General features: G+C 37.2%; 1 protein-coding gene across 1 annotated transcript; it reads right to left on the bottom strand.

The window, feature by feature from the left end:
- Window positions 1–1,876: 1,876 nt before the first annotated feature.
- On the bottom strand, window positions 1,877–9,434 carry LOC125667038 (complement C1q-like protein 3). Its single transcript, XM_056156389.1, has 3 exons — window positions 9,383–9,434; window positions 4,997–5,162; window positions 1,877–2,322 (listed from the first exon to the last, which is right to left on the bottom strand). The coding sequence occupies exons 1-3, from the start codon at window positions 9,383–9,385 to the stop codon at window positions 1,922–1,924; spliced, it is 570 nt and encodes a 189-aa protein (XP_056012364.1). The 5' UTR covers window positions 9,386–9,434; the 3' UTR covers window positions 1,877–1,921.
- Between the last annotated feature and the right edge of the window lie 13,671 nt (window positions 9,435–23,105).

Genomic DNA, 23,105 nt, shown 5'->3' with positions numbered 1-23,105 from the left:
ATGGTGGGTGTGACCGATGGACAAGGGATGCTTACTTCTCCAAGGCACATGATCCCACCTTTGGTATATCCTGGGGTCAGTGTTTGCCCAAGTCTCCATTTTGTATTGCTTTTAGGAGTTATGAGATTGATCAGAGTTATCCCCACCTTTCATTTACGACTGCTGTGTACGGCAAGGCAAATTCTTGAACGACAAGGTGGGCTCAAATTGAAACGCTATAGGATCCGCTGCAGAAAGCCTTACAACTTAAATCGCATTATCGACGTTACAGAGTGCAATGGGCCCCGACAGAGGCCGAAACAACATCAAAACTGGAATAATAATTTTCATTCGATATAACCCAGTGAACTCGTTATTAATAAAAGACACCACAAAGCCGTCCACGTTTGCTTGAAGGAAGATGATAAACTTTAATTTGGGTACATGAATTTTCATTCATGTACTAAAGCGGATTATTAGATGACTGTACATACGGTAAATCTTTGATATCTTGAAGGATAGTTCGAGGGATACCAACCAATCTGTTAGAGCATGTGCACTTTATACACTCTGTAGAGTGACACCTTTTTATACCGGGCGACGTGTCAGCCAGTATTATCTCGTGATTGTTTCTATTGATGAAAAAATAATATCGAGCGCCAAGTATCCTCGGGAACTGTACAGCTCGATGGTTAAATGAAAGGCGAAGATAACGAACAGTGATCAATCCCCGAGAGTTGGGCAAACACGGACCCCTAGACATACCAGAGGTCGGATCGGGTACCTAGCACGAGTAAGCAGCCCCTGTCGAACACTAACACCCGACATGAGCCCTATATCTTCATCAGGTAAACGATGTTATCCTTAGTCAAAATCAGTTTGTCAAGAACGGCCTAACAATTGGTATGAAACACCCCAAAGTAGATCGCTATAACGGCCATAGAATTTGCGAAATGCTGACTTTAAACAAGACTGTTGAAACCCCTGCACCATCAACTTCTTTGTCAGTAGCCTCCCTCGATTTAAAAACTGATCATACGCAGAACAAGCTCTTGCATATCGAATCAGTTGAGATATATAAGTTATAAAATTTAGAAATTCATTTCAAAATTAAGGATTATCTCCCTAAGGCATATCTCTTATCCTTAAACGAATTTGACTCCACTTTTTTTGGCACACTGTTTTTGCCTATAATAGCTCTAGGCCTTCATTGCTGTTTCGGATTTCGGGCATTTCGGTTGAGCATCACTGAAGAGACATAATTTGTCGAAATGCGCATCTGGTGCATCGGAGTTGGTACCGTATGGGTTTTACATACACAACATATGCAGATGATAATGGAATATTGCTACATTAATATATGAGGTTGAAGGTAGAGACGCTGAAATCATCCAGTTTGTCATAAAGTTGAGTTGTTAGTCTTACATTAATATCTACATTCAATAAAATATCTAAGTATAGTATGGAGAAGTGCATGACTCTGTGGTGTGTTTTGGTATTTCTGCCATACCGTATCTGGTTTCAATGTTTCCAAAACTCTATATGGAAATTAATATACTAATCAAACTCTGGTCTAAGTTTCGTTTCATAAACATAAATTTTGATTTTCAAGGATTAACATTCAAATCATGCAATTTTGGCTTTAGTTTTCAAAATATATGCTATTTTCCTCTCAAACGGCATATTTGCTTAAATCTATCATTCATAATTATATATTTATTAATGCATCATCTTCGAACAATTTTTATGATACTTTAAGGTTTTACGTCTATATTTAAAGTTAAGAAAAATCATTTTGCCAAATTACAAAACCTTGTGGTTTTAAATTGTCTTGATAAATTGAGGATACTTTGTTTGTAGACCAGTATAAAAATGCATAACAATAAAGTCGGAAATAAGTTAGATAAACCTTTATTAAAGGATCTGAAGATTTAAACCGATGTCAGCTCAGTTGTATACCCCCAAAGGCTGTCCATGTTCCAATGACTGAGGACGTACTCCCATGAGCATCCATAACGTATACTAAATCTCCCTTCTCCAGTGCTAGGACGATGCTGCTACCAGCAGTAATATTCCTGGTTCCTTCACCTTTGTTATTGGAGGCCTGCCTTCCTTTCATTTTCCCATTTACGTATAATCCTGCATGTGACACGCTACCAGGACCACTAAGAGTGTACCAGTTGAACAGATAGACACCTTTACCTGGCGTGGTGAACTTCCCCGTCGCCGGATTGTACGCATTCCCTAAGTTGGTGACAACTTTGTCAAAGACCCAGACTGAACCGCCTTTGTAAATTCTGTTAGAGCCAATTTCAGCGTGGAATGCTACAGACGTCTCCAGCTCTATAATGTACAACACACCAACAATAATGTACAACACACGAACAATAATGTTCAACACACGAACAATAATGTACAACACACGAACAATAATGTACAACACACAAACAATAATGTTCAACACACGAACAATAATGTACAACGCACCAACAATAATGTACAACACACGAACAATAATGTACAACACACAAACAATAATGTTCAACACACGAACAATAATGTACAACGCACCAACAATAATGTACAACACACGAACAATAATGTACAACACCAACAATAATGCACAACACACGAACAATAATGTACAACACACCAACAATAATGTACAACACACGAACAATAATGTACAACACACCAACAATAATGTACAACACACCAACAATAATGTACAACACACCAACAATAATGTACAACACACGAACAATAATGTACAACACACGAACAATAATGTACAACACACCAACAATAATGCACAACACACGAACAATAATGCACAACACACGAACAATAATGTACAACACACGAACAATAATGTACAACACACGAACAATAATGTACAACACACCAACAATAATGCACAACACACCAACAATAATGTACAACACACGAACAATAATGTACAACACACGAACAATAATGTACAACACACCAACAATAATGCACAACACACGAACAATAATGTACAACACACGAACAATAATGTACAACACACCAACAATAATGTACAACACACCAACAATAATGCACAACACACGAACAATAATGCACAACACACGAACAATAATGTACAACACACGAACAATAATGTACAACACACCAACAATAATGTACAACACACCAACAATAATGCACAACACACCAACAATAATGTACAACACACGAACAATAATGTACAACACACGAACAATAATGTACAACACACGAACAATAATGTACAACACACCAACAATAATGTACAACACACCAACAATAATGCACAACACACGAACAATAATGCACAACACGAACAATAGTGTACAACACACCAACAATAATGTACAACACACGAACAATAATGTACAACACACGAACAATAATGTACAACACCAACAATAATGTACAACACACGAACAATAGCGCAATGGGTAATTTTCCTTTTCAAATATGGATACAATATGCGATTACGGCAATGGGCACACTGATATCATATTACTATGAGAAACAAAAACAACTGTATTTATTCCTTTGGGAGTGAATTAATGATTAGGTCCTCAGTACCCCTTACTTGTCATAAGAGGCGACTTAATGGGACGGTCCCTCGGATGAGGCCGCAAAAACCGAGGTCCCTTGTCACAGTAGGTGTGGCACGATAGAGATCCATTCCTGCTCAAAGGCCGTAAGCGCCGAGCATAGGCCTAAATTTTGCAGCCCTTCACCGTCAATGCTGACGTCTCCATATGAGTGAAAATTCTCGAGAGGGACGTTAAACAATATTCAATCAATCAAACACAAACATCTAGAGTGATTGTCATCTTGAATCATTCGGAGATTTTGAAAAATAATCAAAGTAAACGATCAATATACAGCTTTATCACTCATGGGTCTATAACACAAGTACAATGTAGTTGTTTAAAATGGATATACATTTATTGCTTAACCATACAAGTGCCTATGTAACACAGTGCATTTGCTTATTCTGAGATTCGAACTTGGACCCTCTGGTACAACTGTCCAATACATTATAGATCGCGGTAAAGGTTTAATCCATTTAACATCAGTGTTTAGTATCTTACACTATCGCACCTATAACACGTATTTCATGTGTACGGAATACAACTAAAACATCACTTAACATCAGTGTTTAGTATCTTACACTGTCGCGACTATAACACGTATTTCATGTGTACGGAATACAACTAAAACATCACTTAACATCAGTGTTTAGTATCTTACACTGTCGCGCCTATAACACGTATTTCATGTGTATGGAATACAACTAAAATATCAGTAATGTATTGATTCCATAATGGTAATGATATGTATAATTGATCAAAGGGTAATCATTTTCTTTTCAAATATTACAAATTATTGCAAAGAATGGTTCCCTAGATACTTACCCGATTGAAAGTCTACTACCGGTATATAGTAGGTTTTCTATGGTGGCAGTCATGCTATAATAGGGGGAAATCCCAGTATCTAACCAATAATCCTCTTGGAATAATAGCTACATGTATATAGCAAAACTGCTAAAAGTTTTTCTAAGGGTAGATGACTAGGGGCAAAGGTTACTATATGACACCGGTCACGGTAGCTTAGTGGGTAGGATGTACGCTTGTATTCTGTGTAGAAGCAAGAATCATCGGTCTTTATATATGACATAAAATCGGAATTTCCGTATCACGATAGCCGTTGACAGATAAAGAACCCTCACCGCTACGACTTTGAGCTCCACGCACAGGTCAAAAGTTCTGGAAATCGATCATCTAACACTAGTAATGTTACAATTTGAGTAAAAAATGTTTAATGGGGCGTGAAAAAAAACCAGCCCTTAGATTTGGTATACATTTAATGATACTATATCGTTTTAATTCATTGTGGGAAGAATTCTAGTAATGTGTCCACCCTTATTCATTTACTGAAAAAGTGGCAATTTCAAAATTAAAGAGCTTTGAAATCGAAAAACCTTAGTGAAGCATACTTGAGTTGCAGCCGGAACTGGCATCTACCACCATGTTAACCGACTTCTCCAAAGTTTTAAGTTGGTCTTTGATCAATATCTTTGTAATTCCTTTATTACAATCGCCATGAACAGCTGCACAGACGTAAAACAACAACCACAGCAGTCCCTTGCTATATGTACACTTCTGAAACAGACAATTTATAGATGTATAACAACCACTGAAGTTTCTTCCTGTGTGTCCACTTCTGAAACAAACAAAACTCATATTTACATGATCTCACTTGATAAAGATTGGCTTTTGGTTCTCAATTTTGTCTACTTCAAAATAAATGAGTTATAGCCAGTGACACATTCATTCAAATATCGAAAATTATGAGAGAGAGAGAGAGAGAGAGAGAGAGAGAGAGAGAGAGTTAAGGTGACTAGAAAGGTTAAACATCACCTATTGACCGGCCACACCCGACGTCAACCCTCTATCTTGATCAGTCAAACGGAATACTTCGTAGTACAAATCAGTATGTTAACGCAGTACAAATCAGTATGTTAACGCAGTACAAATCAGTATGTTAACGTAGTACAAATCAGTATGTTAACGCAGTACAAATCAGTATGTTAACGTAGTACAAATCAGTATGTTAACGTAGTACAAATCAGTAGTTAACGTAGTACAAATCAGTAGTTAACGTAGTACAAATCAGTGTGTTAACGCAGTACAGATCAGTATGTTAACGCAGTACAAATCAGTATGTTAACGTAGTACAAATCAGTATGTTAACGTAGTACAAATCAGTATGTTAACGTAGTACAAATCAGTGTTAACAGCCAAATATTGATATGGAACACGTAAGACAGGGTGCATTTACAAATAAGGTCATTATAACGACTGTAGAAATAAGGTCATTATAACGACTGTAGAAATAAGGTCATTATAACGACTGTAGAAATAAGGTCATTATAACGACTGTAGAATTTGCGAAATGCTGGCTTTAAACGAGACTGTTGAAACTCCTGTAACATCAACGTATTTGTCAGTAGCTTGTCTGTATTTAAAAATAGACCACACACAGAAAATGATTTCGCGTACCGAATCAGTAGAGAGACACAGATGATGATGGAATATTGTTACATGTTGATGAAAGGTGAAGATAATGAACAGTGATCAATCTCACAAGTCCTATAAGCAATGCAAGATAGAGAGTTGGGCTAAAACGGACTCATGGATATACAAAAGGTGGGATCATGTGCTTAGGGGAGTAGGCATCCCCTGCCGACCGGTCACACCCGCCGTGATCCCTATATCTTGATCAGGAAAAAGGGGTTATCCGTTGTCAAAATTAATGTTGATATAACGCGTAATCAAACCGCATTTCAGGAATATTTGTCAGTTCCCAAATCATTAAAACAATTAAATTGTATGGTTTCTATGATATTTTATAATATTGATATTTAAATAGTGTCCAAACTCCAGAAAGAAACAACGAAATGTAAAATATTATCAACTTTGAAACTTGCTAACAGTGCCTCTGACCGGTCGATATGGGAAATACTGATGACTTGAGCTAGAACATTCAAAAACATTAGAAGCGGAATTAGACGCTATTTACGATTTTTTAAAAATTCAAAAGGTGCTCAAATAACATCCAAAGCAAAATGAATTAAAGAGGGAGGGGACTCAAAGTACAATCAATAATCAACTAAAATCAGGAGACCGGAGGAAAATAAACAAAACAAATGCAATAATGAGCGAAATGTATTCTTTTTATAATGATCTCTATAAAAGTAAAAACATATCAGATGCGAAAATAGAACAATATTTATCTGAAATGGATGGTCTTCCAAATCTAACAATACAAAAAGTTGTTAGAAACGTTTCCTACATATGAAGAGTGTAAAGATGCTCTCAGAATATGGAAAAAGGGAAAATCACCTGGACTAGATGACCTTTCAAGTGACTCTTATCAGTGTTTGGGGAATAACATACTCCTTTTTTATAAAAACCTTAAAGATATTTTTCATGATGGGAAACTTTCATATACAGAGATTTTCTATTATCTTTTCTAAAATTAAAAAAAGGCGAAACAGAGAACTTAAAAAGAATCGACCAATAAGCTCGACAAAGACAGATTAGAAAAATCATTGCTTTCGTTTTCAGAAAGACTCTAGAATATACTGTCAAAATTAATCAACAAAAAACCAGACTACATAAAAGATATATACTGTAGGATGAAAGGTGAAGATAACGAACGGTAATCAATCTCATAACTCCTATAAGCAATAGAAAATAGAGAGTTGGGCAAACACGGACCCCTGGACACACCAGAGGTGGAATCAGGTGCCTAGGAGGAGTAAGCATCTCCTGTTGACCGGTCACACCCGCAGTGAGCCCTATATCCTGATCAGGTAAACGGAGTTATTCTTAGTCAAAATCAGTGTCGGTATGAAACATATCAAACAGCATTTAACCCAATGATATGTTTTATTGACGAACTAGATCGTTATAACGACCATAGAATTTGCGAAATGCTGACTTCAATCGAGACTGTTGAAACCGCTCCACCATCAACTTGTTGTTCGTAGCTTGCCTCGATTTAAAAACTGGCTATACGCAGAAGAAGCTCTTGCGTATCGAATCTGTTGAGAGATATAAACAATGCTAGACTAAAACTCGACTTTTCTGATCACTGTGAAACAGTAAACTCAAATAATATACTACTTTTCTTAGACTCTGAAAAAGCTTTTGACTCCATTGAATGAGATTTTCTTTTCAACACTCTTCGAAGATTCAATATAAGCAATACTTTTATAAAATGGGTATAAAAATTCTACATGCAAATCCATTGCGTAAGATGAAAAATAATGGCTGGTTATCTAAAACTTGTGAAATGACAAGAGGCATTCCGCAAGGCTGTCCGATATCAGCCTTGTTTGGATCTCTTTGCAGTACAATTTTTAGCTACTAAGATAAAATATGTATAATCAAGTCATAAAAGGATGGTTGAACTTTAGCTTTGAAAGACGAAATGTCGTTGAAAATATCATTCGCTATACCAAATGAATTTTCGAACATGCAGTACCAAAAATAAACATAAATAAGACAGAAATTAAAATTTTTGTATGATAATTTGTAAGGTATTAAGATAACGTGTAAAACACTTACAACAAGGTGTTTGGAGTTTATACTGGTCACGAAAAAAAACAGTATTATGATAAAATTGGATGAAAATCTATCATATATAGGCCTAGAGAAAATCTTTAAATCATGGAAAAGTAGAAAGCTAACTTTATTTTGTAAATAATGCATAGTAAAGACACTAGCTGCATCTAAACTTGTGCATGTTGCTTCAACACTAAGTTTACATTAAGAAATATACAACTTTATTCGGGATAAGACTGAGAGAATTAAGTGTAATGCTTTGATCGACAGTATTTTAAAAGGTGGATTATCAATTGTTAATATTGAATGCAAGATGAAGATACAAATAGTAGGAGTTATGAGATTGATCACTGTTCGTTATCTTCACCTTGCATTTATACAATGAGAGGCAATTTCAATCAACTTTTGAGGTCATGTAGAAAAATTGATTTTTCTAATTGCCAAGATTTTAAACATACAACACACAAAAAACTTTCTTTTCTACACAGGTATTATACAGGTATTATGAATTTTAGAGACCAAAGATGCGGTTTCTTTTATGAAAATCTTGTTTTAGATAACCAGCCATTATTTTTCATCTTACGCAATGGACTTGTGTGTAGAAGGTTTGTAAACCATATTATCAAAGCGTTTAAATGACGAGTTTAGCATTGAATATATAACACGAAAATATATCTATCACTGTACATTATAGGATATTCCTGATAAGCAGCGATCTGAATTTACATACAAGCTTTTAAATAATAGCCTCTGTAATAATGCTCATCTCAGTAAATGGAAAAGAGAAACACACAGTAATATTAATAACTGTCACATAAAAGAAACTCCAAACCATCTTAGTTTTTAATGTTAGAATGTTGATAAAGGTTGTTATGTATAAATACTTCTATAGATATGCAATCTAAAATGGAAGCATGTTATGATCATTTTATTTCATGAGGACAATAACAGAAAAACCACATACTTTCTGATGTATTATATAAATAAGTATAAAATGCATTGTATGTTGTACTTACTTGTTATAACATTTTTCAACATGCCAAATTTTCTTAACGAGTTATTCTTATATATCGAAAAATAAAAATCAGTTTGGGATTTGGAAATATGTATGAGTCAAAACTTTATTAATGTTATTATTAGGATAATATATGATGTTAGTGGTAATTCAACAGATGAAGTATCAGAGAGATTATTAGGGAAGCATACAATCGTCATGAACACCATGTAAGGGAATGGTTAAATGATCTTACCATTCCGATGATCTTTTTCGTCTCGACTTAGTGTTGTCTTATGATGCTCCTAAGCACAGTGATTGAAAAACCATAGAAGCTTCTTTACATATATATGTATATACATGTACATACTCGTGCGTGCTATTTGTTCGTGTTGTCATGCAAAGTACTCATTATATCATATTGAATGACCAAGTGAACTAGTCACTAGATAGTATTGACTTTATACTAATAGTATATAAAGTCGGTGTTATAGAGTGAAGCCTCTCCTATAGGGAGACTTACCCTCTGCAAGTCTGGATTAAATCCTTTATCGCCCAAATACGTTAACGAGATTGATGAATAAAATTTCACACGGGGAAGTGTATTCTCGCTGTCAGTGATTCTAAAATCAACTTGTTACGTCACATGTGTGGTTATAAATATAGCAACAAGATAAACAGCGCGAAATGTAAATATGGCTTCTGGTGACAGCGACGACGACAGCGATCCATCGAGCGTCGATTTTAGCAGTTCCTTATGTTCAGACATAGATATAAACGGAAACTATGATTCATTTTCCTCTGATACGGATGAAGATAATATCCATTCGCAGTCGTCTCTGGAAACTTTCTCCAGTCGGGTCAGTAATCCAGAAGATCCTGATTTTTGGTCCGGCGACCTGCACCCCGTTTTGAGAGGATACTGATTCATGTCACTACTTGTCGCCCGCCGATTATGTGCTAGGTTATTTTTATTTAATGGTATCAAATGATTTTTTTAAGAATTATCAAGAGAACCTAACAGATATGCTGCCAGGAGTTCGCAAAAAGGATTAACGGGGTGCAGATTGGGTGGACACTAATGTCGAAGAAATCAAAGCATATTTCGAGTTGCATATACTGATGGGGTCCAATCAGCTTCCAATTTGGAAAGTTTTTATGTACTCATTTATTTTTTTATGCTTGAAATAATTACAGATAGCACTCGCATGAGTTCTGTAGAAGTACGTGTAAACTACGATTTTAGCAAGTGCGTGTTGAACAAAAAATCAATAAACCATTTATATTTATTTCATAAATAATCTTTTTGTATATTCATGAAAATCTTCAGTGGGTATGTAAATTCTTTTTAAGATTTAAAATACATGTATACTGCGCGTAGTTATTCTTGGGGATGGATTTTAGGATTTCCGGTCGGGCTCTGGGTCCTCTGAGACTGCATGTGCAACGCGGATGCTCAAGCCGAACAGATGTGTTTTCTGAGGCCGGATCACTGTAGTTATTTTAATATTTTGAATGAGATTATCCTAATTTACTTGCAAAGGTACTAGTATGTATCACACAATATTTAAATTTTAATTTTAATCAATTAATTTTTAGACTCCAAGAAAAGGTCCCAAACGTGTACTGACATTACAGTAGGAGATGACCTTAATGCTTTCTGAGACTGCGAAGAGGTTATGACATCATTTCTCTCGGTAACATGTTCGGAATACCCGACACGTTGGTAAGCAGAATTTTTGTAACATGGACTTCTTTGGTATCTAAGAAACTCGGATTCTTGATTTGCTGACCAAACAGAGAACACGTCAGATTGTTTCAAACAATTTTCCAAAACACATTGTGTTATTGACTGTACAGATTTTATTGTGTAAAACCCAAGTCTGCCATCTTCACAAAGAATATCATATTCTTGAAACAAACATCACAACACACTGCTCCTGAGAGATGAACTGGTGACATGAGGGCCCGGAGTAACGTCCACTTGTGCGGATGGGCACGTGCTGGGAGGATTGAAGTTGGTCATAAATATCACTATTTCCTCCACCACTACTCGCAGGGCTAACATAATAGGTGTTCCCCCAAGGTATATATGTAAAAAAAAAAATGAATAAAGTTGTGTTGGGTTTTTTTTGTGTGGGGGGGGGGGTTAAAAGGTTTTTTATAGTTTTTTTTATTGCTGTTGTTTCTTTGATAGCAAATACTTTATTGGCGTTGCTGGTAGAATAATTTGCCCACCTACGCCGCGGATGTTAGCGGTGGTCGCACGTGAGATTCATTAAAATCCCAATATCCATATAGTGCATAAAAATTCTTGTTGGTCTCTTATTTGCTTTTTATATTTAGGACATGAGAAAGAAAATTATTGTATAGTTCATCATTGTCTGCTAGATTGACTACTGTATTCAGACAAAATCCAGAATCTGTTACCTGGGGCCAGTTTCACAAAACTAACTTACGACTAAGATCTAACTTAAGACATAAAATTTTCCTAAGTTCATTCCTTATCCGTTTCACAAAAAGTGTCGTATCTTAGGATTTTCATAAGTTCTTTCGTAACTTTACGACAGGTAAGTAGGTGTCTTAAGTTCAAACTAAATATGGCGGCGGCCTATATTTTGCTGTGTCGTCGTCAACTTAGACGAGAAAGGCAGTTCAGAGATAGAAACAATCCTTTAGATTATATGAACGACATGGAGATTGTTTCAAAATTTAAACTACCACTTCATTTGATCATTGACTTATGCCAAATGATGGAAAACGATTTGAAAAGACACACTCGTAGGTCCCAATCATTGCCGACATCGTTAAAAGTCATGGCTCCCCTCAGGTTTTATGCCACGGGGAATTTCCAATTGGTGACTGCTGATCTCCATGGCATCAGTAAGTCCAACGTTTCCAGAATAGTTAGAGATGTTTCTTCTTTACTTTCAAACATGAGCCCTAACTACATCAAGATGCCTAAAGGAGATGCAGAGGGCTTAGTGGAACTTGAAGGTTCCTTATCGAAAGTATCAACCCCACCCGAAATCCCAGAAACGCACGTGTTTCCAATTATATCTTGGATTTTGTCCTCTATTGGAGTGATTTCTACTTCTTTGGGCAAGGGGCCACCGCCAGTTTTTTGCTGTTCTCGTCTATTCAACGCCATCTCCCTTTTCGTATCGCTCGTTAAGCAGCTCCGTTTCTTTTTTTAGCTCATCAACTGTCCTTTTTTGGGAGGTATTAACTGCGTTTACCTTTGCTGTAATTTCTTCCCATTGTCTTTTTTTTAGCTGAATTTGTCACGCTGGAGTACTGTTTGGATATAACACTTCTTTTCTTTTTTCTACCTTCCCAGTTAAGATTTATGTTTCTGCCGTTGAGATATTAGGATTTCTTTTTGATTGCGACATGTTTACATTTCGAGCACGGCATGGGTTGTGTGGCTCGATTTATTCGTTGAATTGGATAGCGAATTGAACACTAAAATCATTGAAACATGACAGACAGTCAATTATTGGAAATGTGTTGAATTTCTACATGTAGTTGCAATATCGGGCTGAAACAGGTGACAGCCCCCTTCCCCCTCTCTGAAACTATGTACTAATGTCAAACTTAATTGTTTGTAGTGTGTATCTAATAAGGTTTTCTACCAATTATCATTTTTCAATGATTAATTTACACAAGCCATTTATTCACTACCGGTATTTAAACTGTTAATGCAAAATCTGAAAACACTGATCACCTGTTTTGATATACACATATTTAAGATATATCTTAGGAAAAGATATTTCTTATGAACGTTTCGTGAAACAGTTGTGAATATTCTTAGGAAATTCGTAAGTTAGAACTTAAGAATATCTTACGACATATCTTAAGATATATCTTAGGAATGTTTTATGACACTGGACCCAGAACTCTATGTGCAAGTAGTAATAGGATGGTACTTCCATTTTGAGTTTTTTTGTTTGTTTGGGGTTTTTTGTAAACTTTTATAGCTATGTCAGATTATCTTGATTCAAATGACTCTGGGCTAGGGATTTCTATTGATGTAGAAATTATAATATTTTATAAACGTAATACGTGTTAGATTTTTTAGGCAACCATTGGTAAAATAATGAAGCCACCCGTGTCAAACTTGCAGCTGTTGTCATATTTCATGACATCTTTCAAAATGAATTTTCTTCACATTCTTCCCGAATTCATCAAATTGTCATCATCATGATAATCGCAGAGGTGCTCTTTATTCATTGTTGTTTGCACTGCCTGAGCCACCATTACTTTCTTGGATGCATATCGATGCTGTAGGAAATTGTCAGATTTCCTTTTCGAAAAAAAACCACACACACAAAACAAATGATTTTGAACAAGAGGCCCATGGGCCACATCGCTTACCTGAGTCACCTTGGTCCATATCAGAAGATTTTCCATATCTATTTGCATGTAAAACCGTAGTCCCTATTATGGCCCCAAACCTACCCCTGGAGGCCATGGTGTTTGCAAACTTGAATCTACACTATGTCAGAAAGCTTTCATGTAAATGTGAACTTCTTTGGCCCAATGGTTCTTGAGAAGAAGATTTTTAAAGATTTTCCCTATATATTTGTATGTAATACTTTGATCCCCTATTGTGGCCCCATCCTACCCCAGGGGGACATGATTTTAACAGATCTGAATCTGCACTATATCAGAAAGCTTTCATATAAATTTCAGCTTTTCTGGCTTAGTGGTTCTGGGAAGAAGATTTTTAAAGATTTTTCCTATATATTTGTATGTAAAACTTTGACCCCCTATTGTGGCCCCATCCGACCCCCGGGGGCCATGATCTTAACAATTTATAATCTACACTATATCAGGAAGCTTTCATATAAACCTCAACTTTTCTGGCTCAGTGGTTCTTGAGAAGAAGATTTTAAAAGATTTTTTGCCTATAAATTTGTATGTAAAACTTTGATGCCCCCCTTGAGGCTCCATCCAATCCCCGGGGTCCATGATTTTAACAAACTAGAATCTGCACTATATCAACAACAAAAACGAAAAAAAAAAAAAAAAAAAAAACTTTGACCCCCTATTGTGGCCCCATCCGATCCCCGGGGGCCATGATTTTAACAATTTAGAATCTGCATTATATAAGGAAGCTTTCATATAAATCTCAGCTTTTCTGGCTCAGTGGTTCTTGAGAAGAAGATTTTTAAAGATTTTCCTATATATTTGTATGTAAAACTTTGATCCCCTATTGTGGCCCCATCCGACCCTCGAGGGCCATGATTTTAACAATTTAGAATTTGCATTATATAAGGAAGCTTTCATATAAATCTCAGCTTTTCTGGCTCAGTGGTTCTTGAGAAGAAGATTTTTAAAGATTTTCCTATATATTTGTATGTAAAACTTTGATCCCCTATTGTGGCCCCATCCGACCCCCGGGGGCCATGATTTTAACAATTTAGAATCTGCATTATATAAGGAAGCTTTCATATAAATCTCAGCTTTTCTGGCTCAGTGGTTCTTGAGAAGAAGATTTTTGAAGATTTTCCCATTATATTTGTATGTAAAACTTTGATCCCCTATTGTGGCCCCATCCGACCCCCGGGGGCCATGATGTTAACAATTTAGAATTTGCACTACCTAATAAAGCTTATCTATAAATTTCATCTTTTCTGGCCCAGTGGTTCTTGAGAAGAAGATTTTTTAATGACCCTACCCTATTTTTACCTTTTCTTGATTATCTCCCCTTGGAAGGTGGCCTGGCCCTTTATTTTAACAATTTAGAATTCCCTTTACCTAAGAATGTTTTGTGCTAACTTTGGTTGAAATTGACCCAGTGGTTGTTGAGAAGAAGTTGAAAATGTGAAAAGTTTACAGACGGACGGACGCCGGAATACGGGTGATCAGAAAAGCTCACTTGAGCTTTCAGCTCAGGTGAGCTAAAAACTACAAAACAAATGATTTAAAAAAAAACAAATGTTTGGTATACCGTATAGCGGGTTTATTCCGCGTGTCTAAAATTTGGCGATTTGCTGGCTTTCTCTCTTTCAAATACTGAAGCCGCAATTGAGTGCATATTTGGCGATTGAAATTTTGTCGGAAAGCTATCTAACCGCTAAAAATTATAACCCCGCGAAAAAAAACACCGCTAAACGGTATTTTTGTGAGAGTCACTTCAGACATGGTTGAGTGTTTTTTTGTTTTTTTTTCATTTAATAATAACTAAATCTGATCTGTGCATAATGGTAATATGTTTGTCATTGAAGAGATTATATCACAAAAAACTATAACTCTAAATTATACAGTATTTTCAATATCTGTTCAATGTTAGTGACTCAACGTATTTAACAAATAGAGCATGAATGTTACATATATCTCCTTAATTCTTATCATCACCAACAAACGGATCAGCCGCAATATCCTCTTCTTCATCTATAACATTAAATACTGCCGGGCTGAGAACGGTTTCGATATCGACATCACAGGAAACCTTTGTGGTGGTTATGGTTTCATGATTGTTAGACAACGCCGACATTTTAGTCCGAGTTTTTCTTAGTGGTTTTCCCTGGGATGGTGATTGATTGATTATTGTTTAACGTCCCTCTAGAGATTTTTACTCATATGGAGACTTCACCATTGCCAGTGATGGGCTGTAAAAATTAGACCAATGCTCGGCTCTTACGGCCTTTGTGCAGGGAGAGGTCTTTTTCGTGTCACACCTTCTGCTGCGACACGGGGCCTCGGTTATTGCGGTCACATTCGAAGGACCGCCCCATTTAGTCGCCTCTTACGACAAGCAAGGGGGTACTGACGACCTATTCTAACCCGGATCCCCACGTTAATGACAAAGTTCATGTGAAAACGAGAGGTCAGGCTGCCTTTCGAAGGGTCCCTAGCGGGGTCGGATAGATGTAAACCCCTCGAGGAGACCCCCTCGCATCGATGATCGGGCTATGAACGGTGATCCGGTTAGTACGAAACAGCTTTGTGCTGATTTGTGCCAACCTCTATTGCGCCCTTGACAGGGTCGTTAGTGGTTAACACTCTTTTCGTTTTCGAAAAAAAGTAGTAACCCCACCTGCGTTTGGGAAGCAAATCCAAAGTCCCAGGCAGGAAAACGGTCACCATTTTAAAGTTGAAGATAACGAACAGTGATCAATCTCATAACTCCCATAAGCAATACGAAATAGAGTGTTAGGCAAACACGGACCCCTGGACACACCTAGGAGGAGTAAGCATCCCTGTCGACCGGTCACACCGGTCGTGAGCCCTATATCTTTATCTTGATCAGGTTAACGAAATTATCCGTAGTCAAAATCAGTGTACCAAGAACGGCCCAACAATCGGTATGAAACAAGCCAGACAGCATTTGACCGAATGATAGGTTGTAATGGCAAACTAAATCGTTATTACGCCATCTTGAGCGGAAATGGAAGGGATAATCAGTTGTACCTTCTAAACACTTAAAGCATACTTTACCCTCTCTTTTCTAATGAAAGGTGAAGATAACGAACAATGATCAATCTCATAACTCCTATAAGCAATACAAAATAGATAGTTAGGCAAACACGGACCCCTGGATATACCAGAGGTGGGATCGGGTGCCTAGGAGGAGTAAGCATCCCCTGTCCACCGGTCACACCAGCCGTGAGCCCTACATCCCGATCAGGTAAAAGGAGTTGTCCGTAGTCAAAATCACTGTGGCAAGAACGGCCCAACAATCGGTATGAAACAAGCCAGACAGCATTTGACCGAATGATAGGTTGTAATGGCAAACTAAATCGTTATTACGCCATCTTGAGCGGAAATGGAAGGGATAATCAGTTGTACCTTCTAAACACTTAAAGCATACTTTACCCTCTCTTTTCTAATGAAAGGTGAAGATAACGAACAATGATCAATCTCATAACTCCTATAAGCAATACAAAATAGATAGTTAGGCAAACACGGACCCCTGGATATACCAGAGGTGGGATCGGGTGCCTAGGAGGAGTAAGCATCCCCTGTCCACCGGTCACACCAGCCGTGAGCCCTACATCCCGATCAGGTAAACGGAGTTGTCCGTAGTCAAAATCACTGTGGCAAGAATGGCCTAACAATCGGTATGAAACACGTCAGACAGCATTTGACCCAATGATAGGTTGTCTTGACGAACTAGATCGTTATAAAGACCATAGAATTTGCGAAATGCTGACTTCAATTGAGACTGTTGAAACCCCTGCACCATCAACTTGTTTGTCAGTAGCTTGCTCCGATTTAAAAACTGACTATTCGCAGAACAAGCTCTTGTGTATTGAATCATTGTCATATTTTGTATATTTCGGCATTATCCTTTGTCACCAGTTGTCAGAGTTGATGTATGTTACACGCATTAAACAATATATATTAAAGAATATCGTATCGTGTTTGCTAGGTTCCTCATGCTGACCTGATCTGTTCCCGTAAACATCGGATTTCCCTCATCATAGAGAAATCTGAAAACATTGTCACTATTCACAGTTCTTTGACCGTCGTTGCAGCTTTATACGCTCCTCTGTATACGAAGCGAAATAAGACAAGGAGATCGCCATATATTACTTGTTCCCGGAAGTACCAGGCAAAATCTCGAGATGCGCGAAATTGACTTACACTGTGCTGGCTAGTCTCGTTCAACCACAGACACCAGAAGTGCAATCTGATTAAAACCAGATCTTCAATCTGCTCCTCTATTGGCCATGCCGCGTTGTATTTATTTATTTTCTTTGTTTTAGTTTGTTTTACATGTAAAGCACTTTAGGGTAATTATTTTATTATATAAGGCGTCACATGTATATAAATACAGTAAAATAATAATATTGCCCTATCTTTGAGTAACCATGGTAACTACGTGTATCAGCTCTGTTTACTAAGTGCATAAAAGCAGAATGACAAAAGTGAAGTAAGTCTTAGAACATATGTAGATCTATGCATGATTGTTTTGTGTTTTATGTCTGAAGTTGGAACATAATTATGCAATACATGTAAACATAATTCAACCTATTGCATTTTCAGTAGTGAAATATAAAAAGGTATCTGACATATCACAGTGATATTTTCACTGGTAGTATCTTCACACTGTGAAGATATCAAAAGTCACATCTTCACAGTGTCAAACTAGGCCATATCTGCAATTTGCTGTATAATTCATTTCAAATTCATAATTTTTTCCATAAATTAATTACATTTATTTTGTTGATGTAACTGAATTTAGTGTTTTTGCTCAGTACCTTGTTGACTTGCTAGAACTACATTCAATGTGCAATACATGTATTGTTTTGTATAGCATTGTAAAGCATTGTTTTGGTGCAGAAAGTTTAAAAGAGGCTACAATGTACATCAAGGAAAATGTAATAAACAGAAAATTCAACATTCTGTCATTAGATATGGATTTTATTTCATTTGATTGTGAGACAAGTTTTTTTTTTGGGGTATATTTCCAAGAATGTAAAGTACTTGTGAAAATATATTTTAAAAATCCTGTTTAACTCGTGAAATAAATTAACATCCAACTGCATAACATAACATCCTATATATTTGGGCTTAATCTTAATTTGTGATATTAATAAGTTTTTTCAGTGAGTTCAATGATTTGATTTCCTCATACATGTATGTAGATAGGTGATGTTTCTATGACTTATATATAAAACAGCCTAAGTTTAAAAAAATAAAATTCTAAAAAAGATAACGCAAAACAGAACACCATGCAATGAAATACAAGTAACCGAACATTCTCAAACAATACCTCTACTTCTCCTTCTAATACGTTTAGAAGTAAGTCTGATGTAGGTTTTGTAAAATTTTCCTTTTCATCACCAGAGAATTTAAGTGACCTCCGTGCTTTGTGTTTTTGGAAATGATAAAATTCTATTAATTAACATGAAACACTGGAGCCCACATGAATAAGAGTTTATGTGGTGTTGAATCTCACCAGAAATAAACTTTCTGAAAAGTCCAATGGAACCAAATATTTTATGACATGCTTGGACCCCTTGCAGGGTTGGCAAAAAAGTGGTCAATACGAGTATTGACCGGGCTGGTGGTCAATACTGGTTAAAACCGGTCAGTATTGGTCAATTGAAAATTCTTTGGTCATTATAGTCTGTGATATTTATTTTAAATGTTTAAGTGACCATTATGGTAAATACATTCATAACATGCACTATTAGTTTATAATATACTTATAAGTCATAATATTAAATAAATAATGTGCAAATGAATCTGTTGAATTGGGGAAGAGGTAAAAGTTTCTGTTCAAATTCCTTAGTTTAACAAGAACTACCTATTGTTTAAAATCTTCATTTTAACTGTTAAATAAACATTCGAGGGGGTGGGTTGGTGATGTTTTCATAACAATAACATGCACACTGGTCCCAGCCTATGCTTATTAACACCTGTCTGAAAGTCAACTCTGCTTCATGTGCTCAGGTAATGGCCTGTTACCTTTTATTCTTAATCTGTCCAGGTACATGTATAAACAGGCCTGTCTCCAATTGTCAAGCTATGCTATATATAAGACTGTGACCCTTTGGTATGTACTGAAGATATTTCTGGTAAGTTTCAGCAAACCAAATATATTAAACTTATGAAATTACATTTGTTTATGTAATGAAAAATATTAATCAACATTTGATCCATATAATGAAAAGACTTTTAATTTATCTTTATTTTTGCAAGAAATGTACAAAACTTGGAGAATTGACAGTTTAAATCACAATTGACCACTTCGGGGGTATTGATCAAAACCACTGGTGAAAACTGTCTCTTGGTGAACTTTCAACAACTTTACAAAATGTTCATGAGCAGTATCTTGATATACTGAATGAGAGAAAACCAGTGGTAGATAAAACTATTGAGAAACATCAGACATAGTATTTTATAAAATATATCTCCCCAGAAACTTGACAGCACCTAGGAATGAGGGCTATTGTGAAATATTGATAAATCTTGATTTAATATGACAATATCATGGGTGAAGGGAGGGGGGTATGTGGGTGGGGGTAAGCCACCCTTTTGAATGTTCACATACTAAAATTATGACAAAGCACACCATACTTATATATTTACATGTAAGAACCCCACTTTTCAATTGCTTCTTTGGCATATTACATTATTATATAATGTTATATCTGATCAATTACTTACGTTGCATTACTGGCTGTACAGATGACAATTCTGTAACTGTTGGTACCAAAACCACTTGCCCACATGGTTGACGTAGAGGTAATGGAATCTGTTGACCTACAGGTAATGGAATCTGTGCATGTTGTAAAGAAGGTATCCGAACTGGGGACTTCATAACTACTGTCGTAGGAAATGGTTTAACTTGCTTGACTTACTTGACTTAATTCCTTCTCTCCTCGTGGAGAATAGGGCCATGAACAAGTCCTCTCCATTTACTTCTGTCCTGGGCTGATCTTGCTGCCTCTGTCCATGACCCAAAACCTAGTTCTTTCTTCTCTCTTTCTATTGTTCTTCTCCACGTTTCCTTCGGTCTTCCTCTCTTTCTTTTTCCTTCTGGTGTCCAACTAAGGGCTACATATGGGTGTGTTCTTTTATCCATCCGTAACACATGTCCAATCCACTGTCATCTGCGTGTTTTTATCATAGTGCTGATCTTTGCTACTCCTGCTATCTCTCTAACTGCTACATTTGGTATTTTCATTGGCCAGTAGATCTTTAAGATTTTCCTAAGACATTTGTGCTGGAAGGTATCTCCAAGTTTTTCATCCCCTTTTGTCATTTTCCAGGTCTCACTGCCATACAATAACACAGCTATTACATTTGAGCTGAAGAGCTTCATTTCTGTTGAGTTGGTTATTGCTCCAGATCTTGCGTAGCTTATGGAATGCTACTCTTGCATGGCCAATTCTTCTTCTTATATCTTCATTAGTACCTCCTGTCTTGCTTACTGTTGCTCCGAGGTAAATGAACTCATCCAGATCGTTTATGTTGTTCCCATTGATGGTTATTTGTGTAATGTTTGCAGCATTTAGACGCATAACTTTGGTTTTTCCTGTATTGATTTTTAAACCTGTTAACTTGCTTAGGTAGCTGAGAAATACTTTGCGATCTAAGTAGCCTGTTTTGAGAAAACGATGTCTTATTTGGAGATGGCAAAGTTAAGGAAATTTGAACGTGATTGTTTCAGTTCGGTTTTCAGTTTACACCTTTCTTCCTGTAAATGGAGAACCCTTTCAACCTTGTTGAAACACTTAAGACAGACACTATTTCGTTCATCGCGAGCACTATCCAACTCAAAACTGTCTACTACAAGTTTAATTTCATTTACCCTTTCGTCAGTTAGCTTCAATTTCTTCTTCAAAAATTTCGTTTCCACGCGTTCCCCAGTAGAAGTTATTTCCGTCTGAATGAATGAAAAACAACACAAGACACACACATTTTACAGACAATAGAGTCGTTTAGGCGTTCCAACTTCACATGCTGCCATTTCAATTGCCAATTTCTCCAGAGAATACGTTTCAGACAGCTGTTAGGAACATTTTTTATGCATCAGTCGTAGTAAACATTGTTCTTCTAGGGTGCCGCCATATTGGATTTTTCCGTATTTTTTTACACGCGGAAATGGTCGAAAATATCCGAATGCAGTCCACAGATTCTTGAGCCGATTCATTGATTGGCTGAATAGGAAGACAACGATTGGCTCAAACTAACGTCATTAGAGTTCACCAGAACATGACCCCTTATTGCTTTTCGCCAGATCTTCAACGCGACATGGCCAATAGAGGAGCGGATTGAAGATCTGGTTTTAATCAGATTGCCAGAAGTGTGGATAGCTTGTATTAGATTGATTGATTGATTGTATCTTGCTTAAAGTCTCGCTCGGGAATTTTTCACTCATATGGAGACGTTACCAAGACAGGTGAAAGGTTTCAAATTTAGGCCTATGCTCGGCGCTTATGGCCAGCGTGTCACACCTACTGTGTTTTTAAGGTCATCTCCGAGGACCCGTGACATTCACACCTGATTCCGAGTGTTTGGCGATAGAACTGTCACTACCTGTTTTAACGACTTAGGTCTGTCGTGGCCGGGATCCGAACCCCGGCCTTCCGCATGCGAGGCGAACACTCTAACCTCTTGGCCATCGCGGCGGTACTTGATTTTTATACAGAACCGGTACACACCAGAGGTGGGACCAGGTGCCCAGGAGGAGCAAGCATCCCCTGTTGACCGGTCACACCCGCCGTGAGCCCCATATCCTGATCAGGTAAACGGAGTTATCCGCAGTCAAATCAGTGTGCCAAGAACGGCATAACAATCGGTATGAAACACGTCAGACAGCATTTGACCCAATTCGAGGTTGTATTGACGAACTAGATCGTTATACAAACTCATCACAGGAAGCTTACCAATCTTGAATATTCCTAAAAGAGCATAGAAAAGCCGTGTGCTCCAGCAAGATCAGATCCAGTAGAGAAAACTAACACAATGATCTCTTTCTCTCTTAGTACTATTGGACTTTTGCGAGAAGGGCTGACTTTCACAATCAACGACTGACTTGGACATTTAAACCTGCGTGTGGTATGGAAGCACGATATCGTTAAATATATGTAATATCGAATTGTTGGCATTTTTACAGGGAACTTCTACTGCCTCGCTCTTGAGCTAGCTTTTTTTCTTCTTGGTGATTTCTCTTGATCACGCAAAAGCAAAGGCGAGCGTGTTCAAACCGCTGCACGTTACAAAATCGTGGCAGGGTAGTGACTGATGTTTGGTGGGGGGCCTGCTTCAGATAGAGTATCTCTGGGACTTTGTGTCCATGTACGAACGGGGTCTCGTTCGGGGACGACGGCGGTTGTCATCGTGAACGGCGGATGCCTTTGCCGAAGAGGCGCCAAACAATCAGTGAAGATCCATGCTAAGCTTCGGAACGAAGCTTCCCTGAGCGTAGGAAGTGTAGCAAACAGTATGTAGAGAATTTCTACTGCTTAGCTAGAGAACTACATGTAGCGTTTCTAGTGATATGGTAGTATTTC

This window comes from Ostrea edulis, chromosome 2, assembly GCF_947568905.1.
Source record: "Ostrea edulis chromosome 2, xbOstEdul1.1, whole genome shotgun sequence".
In the NCBI taxonomy this organism is placed as follows: Eukaryota; Metazoa; Mollusca; class Bivalvia; order Ostreida; family Ostreidae; genus Ostrea; species Ostrea edulis.
This window is presented reverse-complemented; position numbering and strand designations above follow the sequence as displayed.